The sequence below is a fragment of the Chondrus crispus genome, genomic scaffold (genome assembly GCF_000350225.1).
Source record: "Chondrus crispus Stackhouse genomic scaffold, scaffold_353, whole genome shotgun sequence".
Lineage (NCBI taxonomy): Eukaryota > Rhodophyta > Florideophyceae > Gigartinales > Gigartinaceae > Chondrus > Chondrus crispus.
Window position 1 is genome coordinate 70367 of NW_005179239.1, and position 23212 is coordinate 93578.

The 23212-nt window shown below is 51.4% G+C and overlaps 3 protein-coding genes; 2 read left to right on the forward strand and 1 right to left on the reverse strand.

The window, feature by feature from the left end:
* Positions 1 to 1741: 1741 nt before the first annotated feature.
* Positions 1742 to 1942, reverse strand: CHC_T00000061001 (hypothetical protein). Its single transcript, XM_005717755.1, has one exon. It carries the CDS (start codon positions 1940 to 1942, stop codon positions 1742 to 1744), a length of 201 nt encoding a protein of 66 aa, XP_005717812.1.
* A 683-nt stretch (positions 1943 to 2625) lies between these two features.
* On the forward strand, positions 2626 to 2829 carry CHC_T00000062001 (hypothetical protein). XM_005717756.1 is given in 2 exon segments: positions 2626 to 2763; positions 2764 to 2829. 1 exon segment carries the CDS (start codon positions 2626 to 2628, stop codon positions 2761 to 2763), a length of 138 nt encoding a protein of 45 aa, XP_005717813.1. The 3' UTR covers positions 2764 to 2829.
* A 3508-nt stretch (positions 2830 to 6337) lies between these two features.
* Positions 6338 to 6505, forward strand: CHC_T00000063001 (hypothetical protein). Its single transcript, XM_005717757.1, has one exon. The coding sequence runs from the start codon at positions 6338 to 6340 to the stop codon at positions 6503 to 6505; it is 168 nt and encodes a 55-aa protein (XP_005717814.1).
* The last annotated feature ends 16707 nt before the right edge of the window (positions 6506 to 23212 follow it).

Genomic DNA, 23212 nt, shown 5'->3' on the forward strand with positions numbered 1-23212 from the left:
AACTACCAGAACCAATCAAACCAGAGCAAGTGTTTTTTTTCGGGCAAGCACGGGCAAGCACGGGCAAACAAGCGCTTGTTAAGACACACCCTCAGCACCGTCTCACCTCGAAGGTATGCCGCACGCGCTCGAAAACCCCACAGTTTCATTCGCGCCCTGTCAAATCTCACCGCCCCCCTTCCGTCCCCCTCTCGCTCCTCCTCCACCAGAGCGGCGCCATGCGAAGCGTGCGGAGGAGGTGCGCCGTTCAAGCCTCTCGACGAACGAGCCCACACCAATCCTCGAATACTCCGACATCTTAGGGAGTACCACAGGAATGGGGCAAGGAGCCGACGCGAAATTATCGCAGGCGATGATTCTGATGAAGACATGATCACATCGGTCCCGCCATTTTTGGCCACGCGCAGGCGCCCATCAGATCGGTCCTCTCTAACACTCGTTTCCGCATCTTCTGTTGATCCTCGCTTCGTGAGGCTCGGTACGTACGCCTCTGTAGCGGGAGATAGAGAAATATTAGAGAAGGGCAAGCAAGAAGTGAACCGCTGTCACCATCGTATCCTACAAGCAAGCGCGGCCGTCGATAATCGCGCGATCGTCGAGTCGATCTGCATCGATTCTCGCCCGAGTCTTGGGGCCGTCGAGCCGACAGGGTCAGGCACGGGTGATATGTTCAGGCTGTCGATAAGAGCCGAACATAATTTTGCGTCGATATATGTGAAACTTGATTCTCAGGGGAGTGATGGATTACCGGAGACGTTTGAGTCTCGTCCAAAAGTGACAGTTCAACGGAGGGATAGGAACAAGCATGCGGGTGCGACAGCAGTGGGGCAGGGCGGAGTCGAGAAGACATGCCCTTTACGAACGATAGCGCACGACGTTGAGATTAAGGAGGAATTTAGGGGGAGGAGTGTACTTCATGTCGTTGGGGAGAGACGGAAACGTTGGACGGCTGATTGAAGAAGTGTTTGATTGTGGTAGCGTCCGGTGGCAACCAGAAGGCTGCAAAACTGCAAGAGCAGAGCGAGTTTGGAAGGGTGTTGGCGATAGTACAGGTATGGTTCTGCAGTCATGTGTGTCTGTTTATCATTAATGATATGTGGGTGGTGAATGATATAGAAGCGAAAATCCCGAAAAAGTTGTTTGTTCTAGCTGTCACTGCAGGGGCAGCCGGGAAAGGAGGAGCAGGCTGCAGTACTCCATGAGGGACAAGGAGCTGCGTCAGACTGGGGAGCGGGCTGCTTCCGAACCGAGGGAGAAGGTAGGAAAAGAAGCACTTGACATGGTTGTGCACGCGAGTGAAACAAATCGAGAGGAGTGGATGGAGCGAATTGGATGATGAGAGATGGAAGGAGGCCGTGAGTGAAATACTGGACATGTGTAGCGGGTTGCCGCTTGCCCCTAACGTGGCGGGAACGAGTGTGCGGGACATGAGAGAAGAATGGGACAAAGAAGTCAGACACGTGGGAGCGTACCTTTCGAGGATGAAGAGGTGTAACACGATTCGCAGGGAGAGTCTGAAGGACTATTTGTCGTTGCATAGGATATTGAATACATCACTAGATATCCTGGAGTTCGATGTGGGAAGCAGTGGGGGGACGGCTGGTGATTTTTCGTTTCGAAGAATACATCGGAGTCTGTGCGTTCCAGTTAACGTTCCGCACCGCCCACATCCCGCCCAACCCGCCCAACTCGTGCTGGAAACCGGATCGGGAGCGCAACACACCCGATGGAAAGTGTTGGATTAGTAGAGCTGCAGTATGTGAAGGGTTGTGGTAGGTTGCGGGTGCACGATCTGACGCACGATTTCGGGGGGCAAAAAGCGAGGAAGGAGGGTGGAGAAGAATGGTGTAAGAAGATGGCGGATGTATGCAGCGCAGGAGGAGGGCTGCTTGCAATGAGTGAGGGCCAATACGGAGAGGGCAAGAGCGCATAGGAGGAGCATGTTTTCGAGAACCTATATCGTGTTCTGAAATAGGGTGGGTGTGTAGAGAAGTTGAAGTGACTAGTGTTGAGTGCGCGATGGGTGAAGACGGTGATACGGAGAGGCGGGGTTTGGCAATACCAGGAAGCTGTGAAGGGACTGAGAAGAGACTTGAAGCGGAAATGAGGAAGCCGGAAGGTGAGAATGGGATGGGTAGACGACGCTACAGTGGATGCAATGGCTATGATGATGCCGGCTGCATGACTGAGTGCACCGCTTTGTAGTGAAGGCAGTGCCGGGATTTACTTTCAACTATACGGGCGAGTGACGCACAAGGCACGAGATTCAGATTATGTGCGAAAGATCCTGGAGGAAATGGACTGGAGAAAACCCGAGCGTGACGACAGCCAACTGCGCAACTTTCTGTGAGAGGAAGAGGTATGTTGTTGTCGGATACGAAGACGTGACGATAAGGCTGTGGAGTACATCGGAGAGGAAAGTATTTAGAAGTTTCTGCGGTCATAGGTCGGGAGTGGGTTGCGTTGCGTGAGTTGGGAAGGAAGACATGTGGTATTTAGAACTGGAGACAGGAGCGTGCGGGTGTAGGACGTGGAGATGGGAGCACAAGTCGCGGAGGCATTAGTTGGATACGAGCTATCCAAATCATCAGCGTGGCCATCACAGAACTTTGTCTCGATTTCGTCATGAGCGGCTTGGCGAACTGTGGCGCTGTCGGCATACTTTGGCATGTTGAAGAGAGAAGGGGTTGGAGTGAGGGAGGAGAGGAGGAAACGGTTGCAGGAGAGGAAGGCAATCTGCACGAACGCGACGATCAACAATGAAGGTTTTCGAGATATATGCACTTGGTTGTACTGGAACTACAGAGTAAAGTCTCGATAAGCTGCGTACCGGATAAGTTGAACTGTCTCGGTACCGTGAACCGAAGGACTATGAGGGAGGCGCCACCCCGCTTTTTTGGCCCAGAATCGACGTTTTTGTATTTCTAAGGTGAATCAGACTCTATAGAACGAACTACGCGATACCATGAACATAAAAAATATGAAAAACCCAGAGTTCACTTTATCGAGGCCGAAATGCGCATTAGAAACGAACCATCAACGAATACAGAAGCTATCAATACGTCCTTGCTTCAGATTCATACGTTGAAATCTCCGTACGCGGCTGAATGAAAAGAAAGGGAGGCTGAATCACAACGGGAAGAGCTCTGGATGTCCGATTGCGCCCGTCGACGTCGCCCGTCGATACACAGTGTCAGAGGAAGTGACGTTATGTGCCTTGCTGTACCTGTACAACGGCTACACGTGTACATGAGCAGTTCCGCCACTGTGAACTGGCCCGGTAAGGCGAACTCAGTAGGTTGCTCGGAAGCGCCACATTTCGGTTCACCATATCGAGACTTTACTCTGTAGCTTAAATTGCATTGGCATCTGAGCTGCAAGATGCGGAAATTCATATCCTCTACGAAAAAAACTGAATCCTGCGGATGAAAATAAATTATTTCATTGTTACCAGAAATTGCAGCACAGATTCGTGTTCTTGTTGACATTTCCCCTTCTAATGCTCTTAATTATGCTCTAAAACCCCTAATCCCCTTTGTCACTGCGGGTCATTGACAATCAGCAGGCACCAGCAGGCACTACTATGAAGGTTTTCGAGAGCGCGATACACAGTCAGGCCGTGTTCGGGCAGGACGGATCCTGGAGACGCAATCTCTTTGGGCTGAATATTGTGTTTGGAGAGGAAGACAATGTTGAAGAGGTTTACTACGCATCGGTGCCATATCAATCTTTTGGGTTCACCGAGAAGGATGAAGAACGCCTCATGCCCGATGACATGAGAGCGAGGCTTGACATGATCAACCTTGAGAAAATGAAGGAGAGCGCCGGGCGGCACATATCCAAGGACTTGTTTCCCGAATTTGATCGTGAGCGCTTTACTGAGGGTTCGTTGGAGCCCTCGGAGAGTGTGTTTCTCAAGAAAACGTCCCTGGTTGTTTCCGTCCCTGAACACATCGAGGAGTTGAAAACGGTGAAGGAAGACTATCTGGTGGAAGCTCGAGCTTGTGAGGTGCTGCGACAATCTCCCCATCCCAACATCGCGAAGTTTTTCGGTTGCCGTGTGCAAGGGAATCGAATCACTGGCTTCTTCTATGAGCGGTGCGTAGAGTTCATGGGGCCACGTCAACCAGTGAACGTCAAGAAGATCATAGAAGATATACGCAAGGGCATTAAGCACTTGCACAGCTTGGGCTACTGTCACAATGACATATGCCCCTTCAATATCTTGATAAAGAAAGACGGCACGGCTGCCATCATCGACTTCGACGCGTGTCGCCCTGTGGGTGAGACGTTGACGAAAATAGGAACGGACGGTTTCTTCGATGACGATGCAGCCGCAGCATCCAAAGTGGGCGCAGTCTCCGCTTTCGAGAACGACTGGTACGGGCTGAGGAAAACGGAGGAGTGGTTAATCGAGTGGAACAAGAAGGTAACTCGCAAGCAGATATGTGAGTAAAGCACGGAGCACGTTAGTCACAAAGGATCACTTATCGAGAGCCTCTAGTCCTATCTTAACTAGTTTGTAGACCTCAGCAAAACTACAACTTCAACACAATACGACGGAATTCATCCGGCAGCCATGCGCTGTAGGTTTCAAGTTCACATCTGAGGAAGAACCGGATCCATCCTGGACGCGTTCCTTGACTTCGCCAACCTTGGCGTCGACCTCTTGGCCCCGGAAAGGGCATTGTGCTCTACCGCACGGGGTTTTCAGCTTGTATGTGCGGATAATGGTACTTCTGCTTTGCCTTGTCGTGCGTCGGAGAACGCACCCACACGGCGGAGCCTCAAGTAGAAAAGGATTATCAATGAGAGGCATTTCGAATGAAGGTTTCCGAAGCGGGAGCAGGGGGATAAATGGGGAACTTCAAGACACGGAACCGGGAGAAGAGGGTCGGGACACAGGGATGAGGACGAGGATGGGAGGGAGGCTAGGGTCGCGACCGGGAACGGAAAGGGGTGCGGGACTAAACAGAGATGCAGAAACGAGCCACACGAGCAGTTGCGGAATGTCTCGGGCGTTCGGAATGGTCGAACGACATCGGAGAGTGGAACGAATGTGTGCTACGCGTTTTAATTGGCTGTTTCTATTTTTAATTCGGCCGTCGTCGTCCGCCTGTGCCGCACGGGCCGTGCGGCGCGCGAATGATCACAAGCGGCTCCTTGGAAAACTTCCTATCGCATGCGTCTCGTCGCGCTGAGGAGCTCGGTGTTGAGGAAGTCGGGCTGCGGCGTGCAAGCGTGGTTGTCTGAATTGCTGGTGTGTGCGTTGTACAGTACGCATCTTCAGTGCGCATGTAGCGATGCGTGATCTACCCAGGTTCATCAGACGGTGGCTTCCCCACCCCCCTCCGGTGGCTGATTCCCCTTCATTTATACCGATCTTCGGCACAGCCCAAGGGTCGCCGACGCGCCAAGCCACCATCAACATCTCCAATATCCTCATGTTTTGTATTCCACCAGCGAATCGAATCGGCACCGCGCCGACTGCTATCTTATCTACAACCTCCTTGTTGCCCTTGATGTCAACTTGGAACTTCGGCTTAGCTTCTCTTAATCGTTCCCGAGTAGTCGTCTGTTGCACTGTCTGATATTGCCATTGGAAGCATTTTCTTTTGACCTGGTCCTAGTAAGCTGTTAGTTTGGCTTTATATTTGCTAGTGCCTGATGAGGCGATGACTTCGATGGGGCTGTGTAAGTCGCCCTGAACGATTGTACTTCATCTTCTTGACTATTGAATACGTGAAAACCCCAATCTATAAACTATATACAATGACCCTCCCATGCAGTTGGACTCGGAGGTTGATCATATGAAACTTACGCTGTCAAGGATCACAGCATCCCGGTAGAGTATTTGCCGGTCACCGCGCAACACCAGGAGCGGGTATATGGGGAGGCAATACAAGAGGAGCTCGCCGCAGCGGTCGGCTGGGAAGCCCAGAACAAATGCGTCCCTTGGCCGGTGGCAGGAGGCTACGCTCCCGATGGCCACATCACTGAAGGCGAAGGTGGAAGCCTACAGGGCAACGAAAATGGAGTATCACATCTATTTGGATCGATGACGTTGCACGCGAATGTGATGAGGACGCAGGAGATGCAGGGTGAGCATGAGGGCACGCTGGGCGATAGATATGAAGACCAAGTGTGTTCACCAGCACTCCCATTGTCGATGAGCACGGAGAGCGACGAAGTGCTGGCGGCAATCGCTTGCGGGATGGAGGGTGCTTCGCACATGACGGATGCGCCATCTCCCCTACCGTCGGCGTCGGAGCCGATGGCAGCGGGGTTGCAGCGGTGTCTACAGAGCATCGCTGGACGAATTGCATCACAGGAACTGATGCTGCACCGCCTGAACGAGGTGCAGTTTCAACTACTCGCCGACGGGAACATTGGAGATGCGGAGTCACAGGCGCGCCGGGAGATTGCGGGGCTGAGGGACTACGGTCGTGATACGATAGAAGTGATGAGGGGGTTTGCTACAGCTCTGCTTGGCGGAAGGGAGTGAGACGTGGGACCAAGGTTGGAGGAAAAGGCTTTAGTTGTATGTAATGCGTGCTCATCGTGTGTTTGTCGTTCAGTAAATTTTTTTTGCGTGTTTCAAAGTGTGCGAAACGGGTGGTGTCGGTAGAGTTTGAAGCGAGAGTGCAGATGCGGCTGTCGCCGCGCTACAGTACGAGCGAGATGGAAGGGTTCGTTTCGACCTGAACAGGTGGCGTTCACGCCACCTGCATAGGGCATCGCGAATGGGACATGGGCAACCTATCATTCGTAAGGCATGTGTGCGGGCAGCGAGCGGGACGCTGTATCGAGGGACGAGGGAGAAAGGAAAGGGTGGAAGAGGGACGGACGTGGGAGAAGAGTGTCTGAAGAGTGTCTGAAGAGTGTCACGGGCGACTCATTGGCATGTTGGCTTGAATGTTTGAAGGTCATTGCAAGAGCGGATGCGAGATTTCAACGTCACAGGAGTGATGGAAAAACTTGGACAAAGACGAGAAGAACGATAGAACGATACTGGTACAGTTGCATACGGCCGATCATAAGGCCAAAAGCCTCCCAGTGCTCCGTACAGGAGGTTTCGACGGCTAGGTACAAAAAATCGCTGACGCGTCTCTCATCTTGTCAGACCTCGAATAATTGAACAACTGAAGGGGGTTGCCCTACATTTTGGACAACGCCAAAATAGCTCGGATATGCAAATTATTTGAAAACAACCGTATGGGGGAGGTGGGGGGGCGCAGCGGCCGCGAGGAAGGGCGCGGCTCTACAGCGCTGGGAGGGGCCAGCTGTGGACGCGGAGTCGTGCGGTGTGACGCACGCGTGTCGATGGCGCGAGCGCGTGCCATAGACTCACGGTGCAGCGGGCGTCACGGGGTGGGGCGCGACTCTACAGCGCTGGGAGGGGCCGGCTGTGGACGCGGAGTCGTGCGGTGTGACGCGCACGTGTAGACAGCACGAGCGCGAGTCATAGGCTCACGGCGCAACGGGCGTCACGGGGTGGGGCGCGAATTTTGCGTTTCCGTGGGAGAGGCGTCGGACACCAGCGACGGCGTCGGTCACCTTTATAATAATATTAAAAACGTCAATAAATGTTGCAGATTTCAATTGTATGTCGCCAATTTTTACAGCATACATCTACTTTACGGCGCGGGGGCGGGGGGGGGGAGAGAGAGGGGGACGCACACCGTCTTTCAGCCCACAAAAACTGTACGCATGTGATTTGGGACGTACCGTATATTTTCATAATCAATTTGAATCCAACACGTCACCCGCCGCCTGGAAACAAGATGACGACGTTGTGCTCTGTAGAGCATGACGTCATTGTTACTAGAGAAAGTTTTGGAATAATAAAAATAATGGCAACATTATAATAGTATATATGAAATATTTTTTCAAAATATTACACGAACAAAGGCTGTACGATTTTCATTAGGGACATATATTTTCATCACCAATTCGAACATTACACGTCATCCCGCATTATAGAAACATGATTACTACGTCATGGTCATTCATTTACTGAACGCGGTTGTGCAGTCGTACTGCGTACTGCTGATGCTTTAAAATTTATTATTAAGGGATGAGCCACCACCCTCAACGGACAATTAAAAAATTAAAAAAACCAGTTAGCATAAACTAGGCGCACTGCAAACAGAATACAATTCCTATTGTGGCCCCAATATGCCTATGCCCTTGCGTATTATTCGAAGAACTGGTTCATGCAGGAATTAAAAAAACAGAACTATCCCACACATACCAGCTGATATGAGTGAATGTATTAAATTAGGGGATATTTCCTATACCCATGTCCGAACAGACGCCCGTTCAGGTGGGCTGAAATTAAGCGCAAATTTACTTCGGTCCGACAGAGTGCGCATTGGCTAGAAAAAAATCTGGAACTTTTTCAAAGCGCACAGGGCCAAATTTGACTATTTTATCATACCGGATGGACGTCGAAAATTGCCGACATGCATCCGACGGCACCCGTTGGCCGGATGGACGTCATCCACACTGTCATGTCGCGTCATTGATCCCGTTCGTCGCTGTCACGATATCATTCGCGGTTCCCCTATTCACGCCCCTGAATCCCGAGGCGCATCTACTGGCTGGCGCTCCTCGTAACGCGCGTCTATTGGTTCACTACTGATCTCACTTACTCTGTCCGTTCCACTCCTTCCCCCGCCCTGAATGACGACATACTGTATGAGACAATCTCATCCGCGCGCTCTCGGGAACCACACCGCTCCCGTTCCGTACTCCTGTTGCCCCTCCCCCAACGCGCCCGCCCTCTTACGACTATTCCTATCCGTTTAGGGAATTAGGGGGTTTAGGCGGAATCATGGGTTTACGCATATTGATATAGGGCTGTAGGGACTATCTATTCCCTATGTTTAGTTCTGGCGTCAGTTCCCGCGGGACGATACGTTTTGGGCACATGTCAAGATCGATACGTAATGACAAAAAACGTATCGTCCAGGCCTGATTCGACGTATGTGCGATTTTGGTACTGCCTACGGTATATGGCCCAAAAGGTATCGTGCCGGGCGGTTTTAACGGCGACAGTTTTCTGGTGGGACGATACGTTTTAGGCCGATTTACACGGCGGCACCATCATACGCGCTGTATTTGCAACATTGCTGTTGGCAATTTCTGACTAAAAGTTTACCGACAGCGGCGCACAGCCAATAAAATGTCAGTGCGCAAAATCCAGTTTTAGCCGTGTACGATTAGAGGCGCATGAGCAATATTATTAACTTCATATTTTATCACGTACCATGTCCCTCGTCTGCCAAGATTGTCAGATGCCCAAACCGTATCGTGCTGGGGGGGCAATTACAGCAGGCAGATTTAGTGGCAGGGCCTTATACTGCACTAACAGTGTCCCAATGCGCATGTACGAATTACACAATAAGGCGGCGAAATTTATGTCCTGAACATCAAAGCTTTCTAAATTATTCACTGCGCGAAATTGAAAAGCGCCGTATGCAGGTTTCGATGATCGTTGCCTCAACGACGCATTTTGGACGGGTGTGTCAGAGATGCGTTGGGGAGGGATGCACGCATGATGCGTTCTGGAGAGGTGCGTCTAGGATGCGAGCTGAGGGGGTGCGAGAATGATCCGTTGGAAGGGGTGCCAGAATGCTACGTTGGAGAGGGGTGCGCTCGTGATGTGTTCTATAGGGGTGCGCTCATCATTCGTTTTTGAGGGATGCCAGAATGATACGTTCGAGAGGGGTGCGCCCACGACGCGTTCTAAGGGGGTGCGAGATTGATGCGTTCGGGAGGGGTGCGCCCATGATGCGATCTGGAGGGGCGCGAGAACAATGCATTTTGGAAGGGTGCCAGAATGATACGTTCTGGACGGGTGCGCCCACGATGCGTTCTGAAGGGGTGCGAGAATGATACGTTCGAGAGGGGTGCGCCCATGATGCGTTCTGGAGCGGCGCGAGAACGATGCGTTTTGGAAGGGTGGGAGAATGATACTTTGGAGAGGGCTACTGGCAAGACGCGTCCTGCAAGGGGCCTGAACGGTGCGTTTGCATGTTTCTTTTCTGTTTCAGCTACTTCTCTAGTAGATGACCGTTACGAAAGCACAAGTGTAAATTTTGTGGGGTTGTTTGTGTAGTGGAGAAACAGCAAAACGGCACAATTGGTGAGCATAGCAGTTGGATATGGCGCGACGTAGAAGATGTATAAATGAATGATTCAACAAAAACGGCGGGTAGTGATCGCACGGGCACATGGAAATGTGAGGATCGCTGTGACATGTGAATGGTTCCGTTTTCGAGAAGATTGAAGCTTTCTATCGTTGAGAGTTTATTGAAAATGTGGTCCTAATACTGCAGTATGTGGATATCGAAAACTACTGGCAGTCCAGTTGGAGAAGACCTTGATGTATGGCTCAAGCCAGTGGGAGCCATATTGTCAGAGGCATATCGTCGTTATTCTCGTCAGCGGACTCTATGGATGCATCCGAGAAGATGACGGCTAAGTCCTTCTCAGTGACCCGGGCCGGGCGGTCACGGAGAACGGAGTTGAAGCGGCAAAGGATTTCGGAAGGGAACAGGTTTTCAGCGATCTGTTGCTGGAAAGACTTCATTCGCCAAAGGTTCCAGGCGAGTGATATCATAGGACGTAGATCGCAACGACCGTATTGGCCGAATGTGGGGTGAAGTGGTTGGCCAAGGCAGTGCGAGAGGCGGCAATCATAGCACTTGAGAGGGACTTTTCTTGGGACGGGGCAAGACGGGACGAAATGGGTCGTAGAGAAACAGGCATAGCAGCTTCTTTCCATGAATGGACAGTCATTCTGAGGATGTTCCGTACCGGAACGGCGGGGAGAAGCGTGGCATAAGAAACACGTCGTCTTGGTTAGGAAGAGGAATTGAGTTACTAAATGAATCGTGGATTCGGTGTCAATTGCCTGGAAGTGACTAAATGGCAACGATAGGGGAGGTGACGGGGAAGGGAAAGGGTTTGTGAGAACATTAGATTGGGTGTGGCGCGCCATACTGGGAGAAGTTCGTAAGCTCTTGAATGAATTTCTTCCCGATGGTGGAATTGATGCGGGCCGTTTGCCCGAAACGACTTGCTTCAAAGATGGTGACGCCATCGGAAGTGACCGTGGACGGACTGGAAATGGTGCTTGCTGCATTGAAGGTGATGCTGAAGGCAGCAAGCGTTCACTTGATTGTTGTGGGGAGAAGCTAAGGATTCTTCGAACTGGAGGGGCTGGAGGGGGGTTGGTTGGAGCGGATTGCTCAAGCAAGAGGAGCATTTCATCGAAGTTGTGCTGCGTGGATGTGGTGGCTCCGATTTGGTTTTGCCGTTGAGGCTCGAGATGGTTTTGATTTGGATCTTGATGTGGAGGTGGCAACTGCGATTGCGATGGTGTGGTGGGAAGCGAATGTTGCTGAAACTGGGATTGCGAATTTGCATCCCAAGGTCTAGAGGTATCCGGTGTGTGAAATTGTGAACTCTGAGGGGTGTGCGGTGCATTAGTTGGCTAGGAGGGGAACATAGATCTGCAAACATCGCACCAGACTGCATGCTTGTCGAAGCGACAGACACCAGAGACTTGGCCATCCATGGCTGTGTAAAGTGCATCTTTGCGGCAATCCGTGGTATTGAGGACCCAAATCATCATCTCGTTTCGGTTCGTTACTGCGAGATCATTTTCGTCAATGTTGCCCTTTTTGAGAAGGGAGGTTTCGAAGCTCTTATTGTACTGGGTTGAGTTTAGGACGAAGACGAATGCGTTGTGTCCGTCGCGTCCACACCGGCCACTCTCCTGTGCAAAGTCGACGAGGCTTCTTGCGGCGCCAAGATGAACTGTTGCTCGAACATCTGGAACATCTATTCCGGTACCGAAGGCGGACGTACAAACCATAATACGGAACAGAGTTGAAGGTACGAGGTACTTGGTTGTTATGATGTCGTAGAGCTCTTCGTTTGCTGTCCAGTCGTTGTGGGCCTTTTCGCGAGCTTCTTTAGTGAGGCCGGCATGATATATGAGCGGCTCGACTGCGATGCGTTGATTGGAGTGGGCAACACTTCCTTGTGCATATGCGGCCGTCAGGGCTTTGTGGAGAGAAGTTGTTTCTTGGCGGGTCAGGGCGAAAGCGATGATTCTATATATTTTGGGCAACGGCTTTGGGGCGTTGGTGCAATCGAGGAAGTGCTGATGCAGAAAGCTTACTGCATTCATCTTCATGACTTCTTGTGCGGTGGCAAAGGAGCCTTCAGGAGTGCGAGTGTTTAGGCCCGGGTCAGAGTCGTCACTGAAGGTATGAACAACAAACTCGAGATTCCTTCTTTGAGAAGGCATTGAGAAAGCGAAGGCTGTGTTAATGCCGTGGCGCTCTTGAATGATTCTTCTCTCGCAGGGTGGGACGGTAGCACTGAGGAGTACACGAGGGACTGACTTTGGGATGATAGAAAGGGATCGACGCAAAAACTTCAATTCAGGGCGGAAATGTTGCCACATGGCTGTGAGATGAGCCTCATCAATGACTACTCGAGCGAGCCTGTTAGTATCCATAAGTCGAACAACCAGCTCTTTGAAAGACGGCCGCGACAACTGTTCGGCCGTGAAGATGTAGAGGTCCGCAAATTCCAGTGATCCTTGTCCATTCGCGCAATGTGATGCGAGTAGGGTGAAGTTTGTCGCGCGCCTCATGTACTCCGATACAAGGGCCTTGAGAGGAACGACTACGATAGTGGACTTGATATTCTTTTCCATGAAAGCTGGTAGAAGGACTGCCATAGACTTGCCTGATGCGGTGGGCATCAGTACGAGGGAGTTGTTCTGCGACGCGGACACAGTGGCTGTGACAGCAAACTGCGTTTGAGACATGAATTCCGCAGATTTAGAACGTGTGGCCTTTTTGAGAGCGGACAGTAGAGGCCTGACGAAGGGAGGGAGGATATGATTCGGGGGGTTATCGAGGCGAATACTGTGATTGGAGTGGGACCCTACAGAGAAATTGTTGGGGAATTTGAGAGCAGAGGGGTTTGGCTGCAGTTGTTGCAGTTCGTTTGCTGTGCTTCCGTTGAGAGCATGAAGGAGGGGTTTCGGTTGATGAACCTGGAAGACAGGCTGCGGCTCATGTTGGGATAGCGAGGTCACTCGAGACTGGAGTTGCTGTGAATGTTGGAGGGGGAGCGGTTGTGAAGAAGCGCGGTCACTATAAAATGACGGCAGCTTCAGATGGCGGTGCCATTCATGGGAGAATTGGCGGTGCTTTGTTAGCGTGGCGGCGGGACAGTCGGGCATTAGCGAGGTAGTTCGTCCATAGTGTTTGTGGGCGATAGAGGAGGTATGCGCAGCTTGTTGGTGTCCGGCTGTGGTGTGTTCTGCCAATATGTCATTCATGCTGCTGTGGAGCTTATTCTGACATATAAGCGGAACCATTCCACTGGTGAACTGCCTGTAATCCTTGAAGGAGATGTGAATGCTCCTGGATTGCAGGGCAGTCCTGATGACCTTTGTGACACGTGCCCGTGAGAAACGTTGGCCGTTGTTGGCGAATAAGAATGTCCAATGGGTTCTCATGGCTTCGTCACCATGGAGAGCTCTGACCATTTCGCATTCCAAGGGGCGAATGACCGACAAGTATGAGATCATTCGGAACGAAGTTTGCTTGTCGGGAAATCGGTACACCGCGCGGTTGTGACCGAGCGCGGCCCTTGACTTGCAGTAGCCAGGATTGAACAAACTTTCGGAGTGGTGGCCGATGAAGATGTTCCGGATGTTGTTCTCCCCATTTTGTAGCCTATAAGTGCATATCTCGGTTGCTCGACCGGGAGATCAGGGGATATTCGCTTATATAATATATAGATGGGAAGAGGACGTATATACTATAGATTAGGGCATTAGGTGGTTAGGGGTGGTTAGGAGGGTTAGGAGGGTTAGGGGTGGTGAGGAGTGGTTAGGAGATTAGGAGGGTTAGTAGCTTAGGTGCTTAGGTGCTTGGGTGGATTAGGGGGTTATGTGATTATGTGCTTATGTGCTTAGGTGATTACGTGATTATGTGATTATGTGCTGAGGAGATTACGTGCTTACGTTCTTACGTGATTACGTGATTATGTGATTACGTGCTTACGTGATTACGTGCTTACATGCTTAGGTGCTGAAGTGCTTACGTGCTTACGTGCTTAGGTAGGGATGATGTACTTAGGTTTACTTTTGTGTACTTATGGACTTAGGATGCTTCGGTACTTAGGTGAGGGGGTGGGCTTAGGCTGGTAGGCTTAGGTTGGGAGGTGGGCTTAGGATATGGATGTGGGCTGAGGGTTGTGGGCATAGGTTGGGAAGTGGGCTTAGGTTGTTGTTGCTGGGCTTAGGCTGGTGGGCTTAGGTTGTACGAATGGGCTTAGGCTACGGGGATGGCGACAATAAATACCTATGGGGACGGCGGTGAAATCCAATCCAGTGTAAGCAGTGCAGTTTGTGGTCCCAGTGTCCCAGTTGTCCGAGTTAGTGGCTGACAGTGTCTGTGGTTGCGAGTTCGATTCTAAGTCCGGTCCGAGTCCGATTGTGGGGGCCCTGTAAGGAGCAAGTTGACTGACTGAAGCGGGGAGTGTGCCACGTAACGACGGTGTGGTTTAGAGTAAGCTTTCTTTCTGTAAGTTGCGCAGATGTTGTTTTGTCATAAGTTTCTGACGGCGTTACGAGATTAATTTACTAATTTCTACTGTATGATCAACTGGAAACAGCGCTTGATGCGCAATTTACACCATTGCGGAAAGGGTGAAAACAAACCTGTACGGTGTGGGGTGTACTGCAATCAGCTCTTCCGCTTCAATACTCAATTTCTTCTTTTTTTATTTTTTATTTTTTATTGTCACCCACCCACCCGCCGCTGCCGCCCCCGCCCGCTGTCCGCACATCACCCCGCACCCCACCGTCCCGTCCCGTCCCGCCTCACCGCGCCGCGCCCCCCGCCCCACCCCGCCCCACCCGCCCCCGTCATCGTCGTCGTCGTCGCATCGCCGTTGCCGTCGTTGCCCGTTCTCCTCATCGCTCGCTCGCCCTTCGCCTTCGCCCGCCCGCCCGCTCGCCCGCCCACCCGCCCGCCCGCGCCAGACGTCAGGCGATCGAAACCAGTAATCTGCAACCAGGCTCCACAGTTGCCACTTCACTGTCCGCGAGAGAGGGCAAGCAGAAGCATGCAATTTTACTCGAGATACACAAAGAACAACTCGTCAAGCATGTCCCCATCCCACTGTACACAGTGCCCAATCTCCACGTTGAAGATATTATTCTTTCGGCACAGTCAGGGTTGTCCCAGACAGATCCGGAGGGGCTGAACAAATTTTTGGAGGATACTGTCAACGACATCATCGAGAGACAGCAGGCTTTCTTTGATCGGGTCGTAGCGATCTTTCGAGGTCGTCGTGGCGCTCCAAAAGACGTGGTGGTCCATGGAGTGCGGTATCCCCCACGTTCTTTCTATACTGAAAAACTTTGCTCCATAGTCCGGCAACCACTCATCATACTGCGAGTAGAAACAACCGGCAAATGGCAACTGCCCAATCCCACAACATTTGGTCAGACTTACATTGGTCGAGTAGCATCACCGGGAGATATGCTACAGTGTTACAGAAGCGAGAAGGAGAAGAAACTGAGAAGACAAAATGCAAAGGCCCCACTCCAGAGGAAGGCATCTGCGATGGCGAGCCAAGACGAGGAGGGCCTTCCTCGCAGTCGTCGCCGCGGCGCAGAAATTGTCATCGTGATAAGTGATGAAGAGGAAAACACGCCCTCTTCCGTGGGCGTGAGCGAAGCTTTCCGTAAAAAGCCTTCGCCTGGAACAGCTGAATGACAACCAGATCGAGATTATCAAGCGACCCATCAAGCGATTGCTCGTCGCGTGTTTGGCCGACTTTTTTTGCTCGTAGAGACGACGACGACGCCGCTGCAGCACTTTCATATCTGTCTGTCTCACTCAGTTTTCAGTCAATTTTTTACGCTGTCTTGCAGAACCGAGTTCTGAAAAGGACGAGGGAGGCGAAGGCGCACACGTTGTGGGAAATTCCCATGTCCAGTAGGACGAAAACAGCGGAGCAGAATGCGTAGCAAGTCATTTGAGAAACTGTTCTACACTACTGTACGAAACTGAGGACAACATATGTGTTGCGTGTCATGAACGGCATTGTATTGTACACGATGCCAATCACAGGCTTGCGGTATTTCGGGTACTGTTCCCGGATGTCTATATAACAAGCGAAGCCAAAGCCCTAGTAGACCTAAAACCTTACGACGATTACTTTATTTCCAGCTCACCATCCAACCTACCTCGTTGTCCGCGCTGGCGAGCTGCACACACCGTTCGTGTGCGGTATTTTTTTGGGGAATGCTACGCAAAAAACCGGAGATGTCATGGTCATCTCCCTTTTTCGCGTGATCATCCACGTCGGCAGCACCAGTGGCTACGGCAAGTGCGCGGACTAGACTCCTTGCCGTGTCCACGTAATCGGTATGGTCAATACCGACGTAAGTCGATCGCAACTGTTCGGCGCTGGTGTTCATTTGCTGCGCCATAATGTCGAGGAAAGCAGCTTCGGTGAGAGTTGGAAAGATTTTCTTTTCGCGAAACGACTTCATCATCATGGTGCCATAGCTCCTTCGCAGGGTCATAACGGTGCAATCCACCAACGTAGGCTCAGAGACACTCAAAACCGCTTGAATGTCTTGGTAATTTGGGGAGAACGCAACTCGACACCACTCTCCGAATGGACAATGAGGGGTTTGTTCGACATGTCGCTCTCGTCAAGGCGTGCGGCCTTCAAAATTTGAGGACGGACAACAGCACAGTGAAACTTAATATACGGCAATATGTACCCAGGAAAAAGAACATAGGGCATCGCCAGGCTGCGGCGAGTCTTCTCCCGCACAGTGCGCAATTCCAGAAACCCTTTAACTCTCGCCATCTCCGACATGTCAACCAGGTGGCTGTCTGAGGGAACCTGCAGTTGGGTATATACTTGCGGACGCTGTCCACCGCCAGTCAGGACCAAAACGTTGATAATGTTAATGCACCATTTGTTTTTGAGGCGGCCATCTGCAAACATTGTCTCTGTGGCGGAATCCTCACCTACATCCGCCCGGAAATCGTCGAATGACGTCATGATATCGTCCAGGGACTTTCGAATTCTTTGCTTACATCTCCGAAAGTCGTCGGGCAAAAATAAAGCGGCGCGCTCTACTCTGTCATCAATCACTTGGCGATCTGTCGTCCTTTGGCGTCCCAATGCCTTTTGCACGTTGTATATCGCGCGGAGATGTATCCGCGAACGTTCAGCATCAGCTCCCAAGATTGCCTCCCTCCCCTCAAAGTAAATTTTTGCGTGCTCCGCCACTTTCTTCAGGCAGAAAACTTTCGTCATGACAGTTGTACATACAGTACGAATGCGGTAGTGCGAAACTAGTAGTTCTACTGTGCTCCGGTCGCAAATAGTCGTGAAGAGCACGCCGGACTCCCACATCGATTCAACCTCAACCTTTTGACACATGACGGCCAAGCGCAGCAACTGCCCTGCCGCCATGCACACTTGCTTCCAGGAACCATTCTTACCGCCTCCTGCAATTTTTGGCTCATACTCCAAATGGAATATTTCAGCGAGGTCGTCATTATTTTTTTCAGAGACTGGCACTGATTTGTAGGCGGGACGGCCTTGTCCAACTACTGTCTGTGTCTGGAGGGTGGCTTCCTGCGATGAGAAGAAATTCGGATCACACCGTACCAGGCTGTGGAGAGTGCAATCCCAGGCATCTTCAGTTGACAAATCTAAAGCTCCAATTGTTCCTGACATGGGTGCGCCCTTTCTACGGCGATTGCGGCCTCCACTGACACCGACGGGTCGCATTTGAGGACGCACGCGCGAGACTCTTGCGGCCAAGACATCTGAATGTTGCTTCTGAACCGCCTCTATGTCAATTCGTGCCGTTTTGAACCGGGGGGGGCCTTTCTGCGTGTTGTCATCGTCATTTTCGGAACACACGGGGCTTTCGTCCGCAAATAAGGGAGGGGGGGAATGGTGGCTGCACTGTGACGCAGGGCTTCTGGCTGGAGAGGTGTGACTGGAGAACACAGGTCCGGTTGACAGGAGCTCTGTGCGTGGGGTGTAACGTCCTCTGCCGTGCGTTCCACACGGTTTTTGTTTGTGGCTTTTTTTGCCTTTTTGTTTTTTTTGCGAAGCTTTTTCCCTTCGGATGTGAGCTGGGCACTTTCCGATCCATTCGCAGCCTCTCTTTTGCGACCCATGTTCAAGTAATGTGCGGGATGATGGGAAAAAAGTTGGTGTGGAGACGGGCCGGAAAGTGGATCAGGGGGTGTGAGGGGGGGTGGTGGTGGTGGAACGGCGTTAAAGTACAAAGGATAAGGAGCTGCAAGTGGTAGGGCATATAGAGTACACGCGGGATTAATGCAGTGAAAGGCCGCAGAGCTGGTCGAGTTCGCCAGGGAAAAGGGCGGGCATTTTTGAAAGCAGTGGGATTGTGCACCCACAGCAGTCTCAGAAGTCACCCAGCCACCGTCATGCTACAGATACACTACTTGTAGTGAGAAAATAAAGCAGCACGCGACTTGTTGCCGCGATGGAGCCAGCAGATGCCACGCTTGTAAACTTTGATCGCTCATCGTCGTGGCCGCACGAGCTGGCCACCGTAACATTAGTACGTGATCCGTATGATCTGTCTTTACCCGACGGTACACTACTCCCATTCCCAGCCGTGTAGCGGCACCAGATCATCAGAAACCGTATTCCATTAACCGTTACACACAGAGAAAATGCGATACTGTGTGGCGATGGGTGAACAAATTTCACCCATCGCTTATGATCAAGCATCGCTTGAGTACTGTAAAGGGGACAACGACAAAACATTATTATGAAAAAGGTACTCTTTCGCGGAGTGGGGGTTGTTTTCCGTCAAATCGGATGGGTTGAGGTCGGATGAGGTCGAGCAGACAGGAAATGACTGGCGAGTAGCGCGATTGAGGATAGAGCTGGCGCCGCGAAAGGAGTGCGAGCAGCTACAGGGTACGTGTATTTACTCGTGGTCTAACGAGAACAAATGTCACCCATCGTTTATGATCAAGCAACTTGCTGGATCATAAACGACGAGTGAATGATTGAACGCTTGACTAAAGGGGACAACGACGAAACAATATCATAGAGAAGGCACTCCTTCGCAGAGGGGGGGAGGGGGCTTTACCCGTATGCAAAGAGCGCACTCTCAGACAACGTAGAGGGATGTCAGCGCAAGGGACGTTCTTTGGCGTTCGCACTGGCGTTTACGACTGTGAATGGGCACTGCAATGAAAAGAGCGTGAAGAAAAGGAGTGGAAACCCTGCACGACCTGCATTGTCATAAGACTGTACTTGAATTAAAAAACCTTACACCGAATGCTGTATGAACGAAAATAGTCACTTACTGTAAACGCACAGTGTATCACCCCTCCATCTCCGTCTCCTGCATCATTGGGACGCCACGTCTTCACCCAACGCGCCGCCACTCCAGCATTCCCATGGGTTGAATCCCTATCGGCGCGATTGCCGATCCTCCCCGCACCAAAAAAACCCTCCATCCCTGACATGGAAGCTGCACCAAAAAAACCCTCTATCCCTGACATGGAAGCTGCTGTCTCCCACCGACGTGCGAGTCGCGGCAGGCTTCCCACAACCCCGTGCGGCGCCATCGCCGGCTCCACCTCCTTCTCCGCTCGCAACGCAGAAGCCGACTGGAAGGCGTTTCGCCCTCTGCAATCTATATATCTAGACTCCGAGCTCGCCGTTATACGTCTCGCTGTCGCCGGCCACCCGATCTCCGACTACTTTCAGCGCTGCAAAACGGCGCGTCAGGCCCCGTCTCGTGACCTCGCCTACGAGATCGAGCAGATGTTCCCCTCGCCGCTGCGAGGCACGTCACTCGTCTACGCCAGGTGCTCAACAAACGCTCTGTGCCTCATGAGCATACCGCTTGGGTAAAGAAAGCTATCATTACCATGCTGAAAGCACCCATAGCCGCGTTTCTCGAAATTGCGGATATGCTCGCGGAAAACGCGATGCAGAGTGTTGGCAAGCGCAATCATCATCAAAGGATACGTGCCGCCCTGAATCGTATGCTCATGTATCTGTCAGACTACTGGCGGTATACGATGGATCATGACACCGCAAAAAATGCCGCCCAGATGCTCCAGGTTTTCAGCCCAAGTGATCCTGAGGCTCATTTCAGATTAGCTATGAATCTTGCCATGTTGTGCAACGGAAATCAAGCTATTCGCCCTTTCTTTCATTACTGTGTCTTTCTTGCTAACAGAAAAGTATGCGTCATGCATAAAGAAGCTACTGTGGTGAACAAGTTTGTGCAGGGGCTCTCGTGTCATTACTTGGTTGAAACTCCCGACCGACGCCGCCCTGTGCTAGAGCTAGAAAAGCAACGCTTCTTTGCTCTCCTCATCAAAACCTTGTGGACTCTTCTCGGAAACGATTTAAAAATGGGGACAGACTCTGTGCGACGAATGCTCCTTTGGGAATCCGCTGAATCCTTCATGCAGCAGAAGCGGAGTGTATCCGCCGAGAAAATGAGGAACGTCGTCGGTGCTATTATGTTTGTGCACCACAGATGCAGCGCAAAGGGCAGTGCCGGAGAAAAACTGCTTCCGCAATGGGATCTCGCAGACTTTCTTGTCGGCCGCTTCCTTCACATCGCATGCCTGAAATACTCACAGACACTGCATGCGGTGTACACTGCGATGCAGAAGCGCAAGAAGAATCGTCGAAGAACTATACAAAAAAACGGCGCCTACGAAACTCAAATATTGCGGACCGTGACAAGGATGTGGCCCTGGGGTATGAAATGTTCACAGAACACGTGAACATTGATGCAACTGCACCCTCCCTCGGAGCCATCAGCGTTTTAGCGCAGTACTGGTCTAACTCGCGTGCTGCTCCCTCTCCTGCATTAAAAATGAAGCCTCCAGATCGAACGCTTAAGGCCCTGCAAGATGTGAGCGTGGCATTTGAGAATATCGAAAAGCTGACGTGCACCGGCCCTCTCGCCAACCACATTGAGAATAAAATCCGCGGTGGGCATGGGGGACGCATCCCTGCTATGCCCGAAGACTTGACGTTCTGCCATTTTCTACCGTGTCAGGATCAGGACATGTTCCACCAAACAGCGTGTCATGAGGTACCTCTGGCATCCATTCTTGAAAAGACGGAAGAAGGGATCATCATGCCAGCTGTCAAGTCGATGTGTGATCAATCGAATGAATCACTCGTAGCCATGACTGCGCAGCTGCATTTAGAGGAATTTAGTCTTCTTGCAGCGAAGGAAGTCATGAGTCCAGACAGTGCTGTACGGCTCGACCGTCCTGCCGCATGCCACTTGGTGTGTATGACGATCCGAAAATGTCGGATTCAGATGCTCGTCAAGGACTTGAAGAAGAAGAAGAAGAAGAAGAAGGAGGCAGGGGGCGGGCATATTCGGAGAGGAATCGAGTTGTGAGCAGGCCGAAGAGGAAGCCGGCGGCACTGCCCAAGAAGGCGAACCGCATCCATCACTGGGACCGCCGAGAGCATCCATTGCTGAGCCAGAAGATGACATTCACGAAACGATTACCCCGGGCGGACTCGGTGCGCAGGTGAGGAAAAGGCAGCGCGTTTCGGGTACTTCCACGGCATCTCTCGTGCCGTGACCTATGCCCGCTTCCCTAACAAATCGGAGCAGTGCGCAGCATTTCTTGGGAGACGCTACAGTACTTTATAATTAAAATTGGAAGCTACAGCTCGCATTTAGAAATAAATACTGTAGTGTCCATTAGGTCCAGCTGTGCACTGCGGTCAACTGGAATTAGGAAAGAGACAACAAATGCAACACATGCTGGGTCGCGATCCGTAACTGATGAAATACTACTACTATACATTGCATCGCTTTGGCGGAGGTAAAGAAGCTTTTCAAATTGTAAATGCGACTACAGTACCACACGAACGCCAAAAAGTTTTATGCGGAGAAAAAATACACACCCTACTCTCGAGATTCCAGTCCGTCTGTCCGTCCAGGGGACCACAAATGGTGAATCATTCGTTCCAAACTCTGACCGAGGACACAGAGATAGAGAGAATCAAGCCCCAAGCCCCAGTCTCGGACGGTCTCTCATAACACCCGACTTCCCATTATTCACCGCAGAAACATCGCAAACCTTCACGTTGTCTACACCTCCTGGATAATATTCCGAGGTCGTACTACATCCCCATGAACTCCATCTCCTCATTGGTAAGGCCAGGTCCCATCCCGGCAACCATATCACCTTCGCCAATTTCACGGTCCTGCCTTCCTGCGCGTCGCTAATATTCGTGTAGTCGAGCTACTACGGAGAGATTGCTATTGAACGTTTCTCTTTGAAACGCACCGAAAAAAGACGAATCGGGTTCAGAGAATCGAACCCAAAAGAACCATGACGAGGTTGGCAGTCTCGCAAAATGGTTTCTTATCATTGGTGGCATCGCTTTTTTCACGTCCCTCTTTCAGGTCAGGTTGCAACTCATGGTAGCACATCGCGTTTGTGCGAGACTGAGAAGGAAGTTTTTTGAAAGTCTAATGTCTCAAGATTACACCTGGGTCGATCAGAACGATGGTGGCGAGCTTACCGCACGAGTAGCGGGTGATGTCAATTTGATCCAGGCGGGAATTGGAGATAAAGTTACCAGTGCAATTCAATTTACGTCCATGTTTGTCCTTGGCGTCATCGTTGCCTTTGTGTATGGCCCCCTGCTCACACTCGTCATACTCTAAAAGGCTGAGAGTTATTTGAGGGACCCTGTGATGAGGTCTGACGATCATTGAAGTCACGACAAGGCAGCCAAGTAGGGTTGCGCCAGGACTCATACGTCGCGAAGTATTTCCTTGACGAGTCCTTGTTCAAATGGATCCCACCCTCCGTACCCTGTCCGTCATGGTCAGAGGACTGCACCGAGCATGTGACGTGCGCCGAAACGCGACGTGATGCTCTACGAAAGCGGTTCGAATTATTGAATGTGCTCTTGCGTAATTAAAACAACACTGGACGCTTACGCTGTGCTACTACAATTGTATGAGTGGAAACGAATGCATGATCAGATCCCCTTGAAGTCGAACGATTGAGCATCTTCGACTCAGAAATCAGGCCGATGCCAGCGTGTCGGCTGCGATCACAACATCGTTGGACAC

Excerpts from the sequence above, each read along its gene's own strand:
- CHC_T00000061001 (XM_005717755.1), bottom strand. The coding sequence starts at position 1,942 with ATGCTCCTCCTATGCGCTCTTGCCCTCTCCGTATTGGCCCTCACTCAT.
- CHC_T00000063001 (XM_005717757.1), top strand. The coding sequence starts at position 6,338 with ATGCTGCACCGCCTGAACGAGGTGCAGTTTCAACTACTCGCCGACGGG.
- CHC_T00000062001 (XM_005717756.1), top strand. The coding sequence starts at position 2,626 with ATGAGCGGCTTGGCGAACTGTGGCGCTGTCGGCATACTTTGGCATGTT.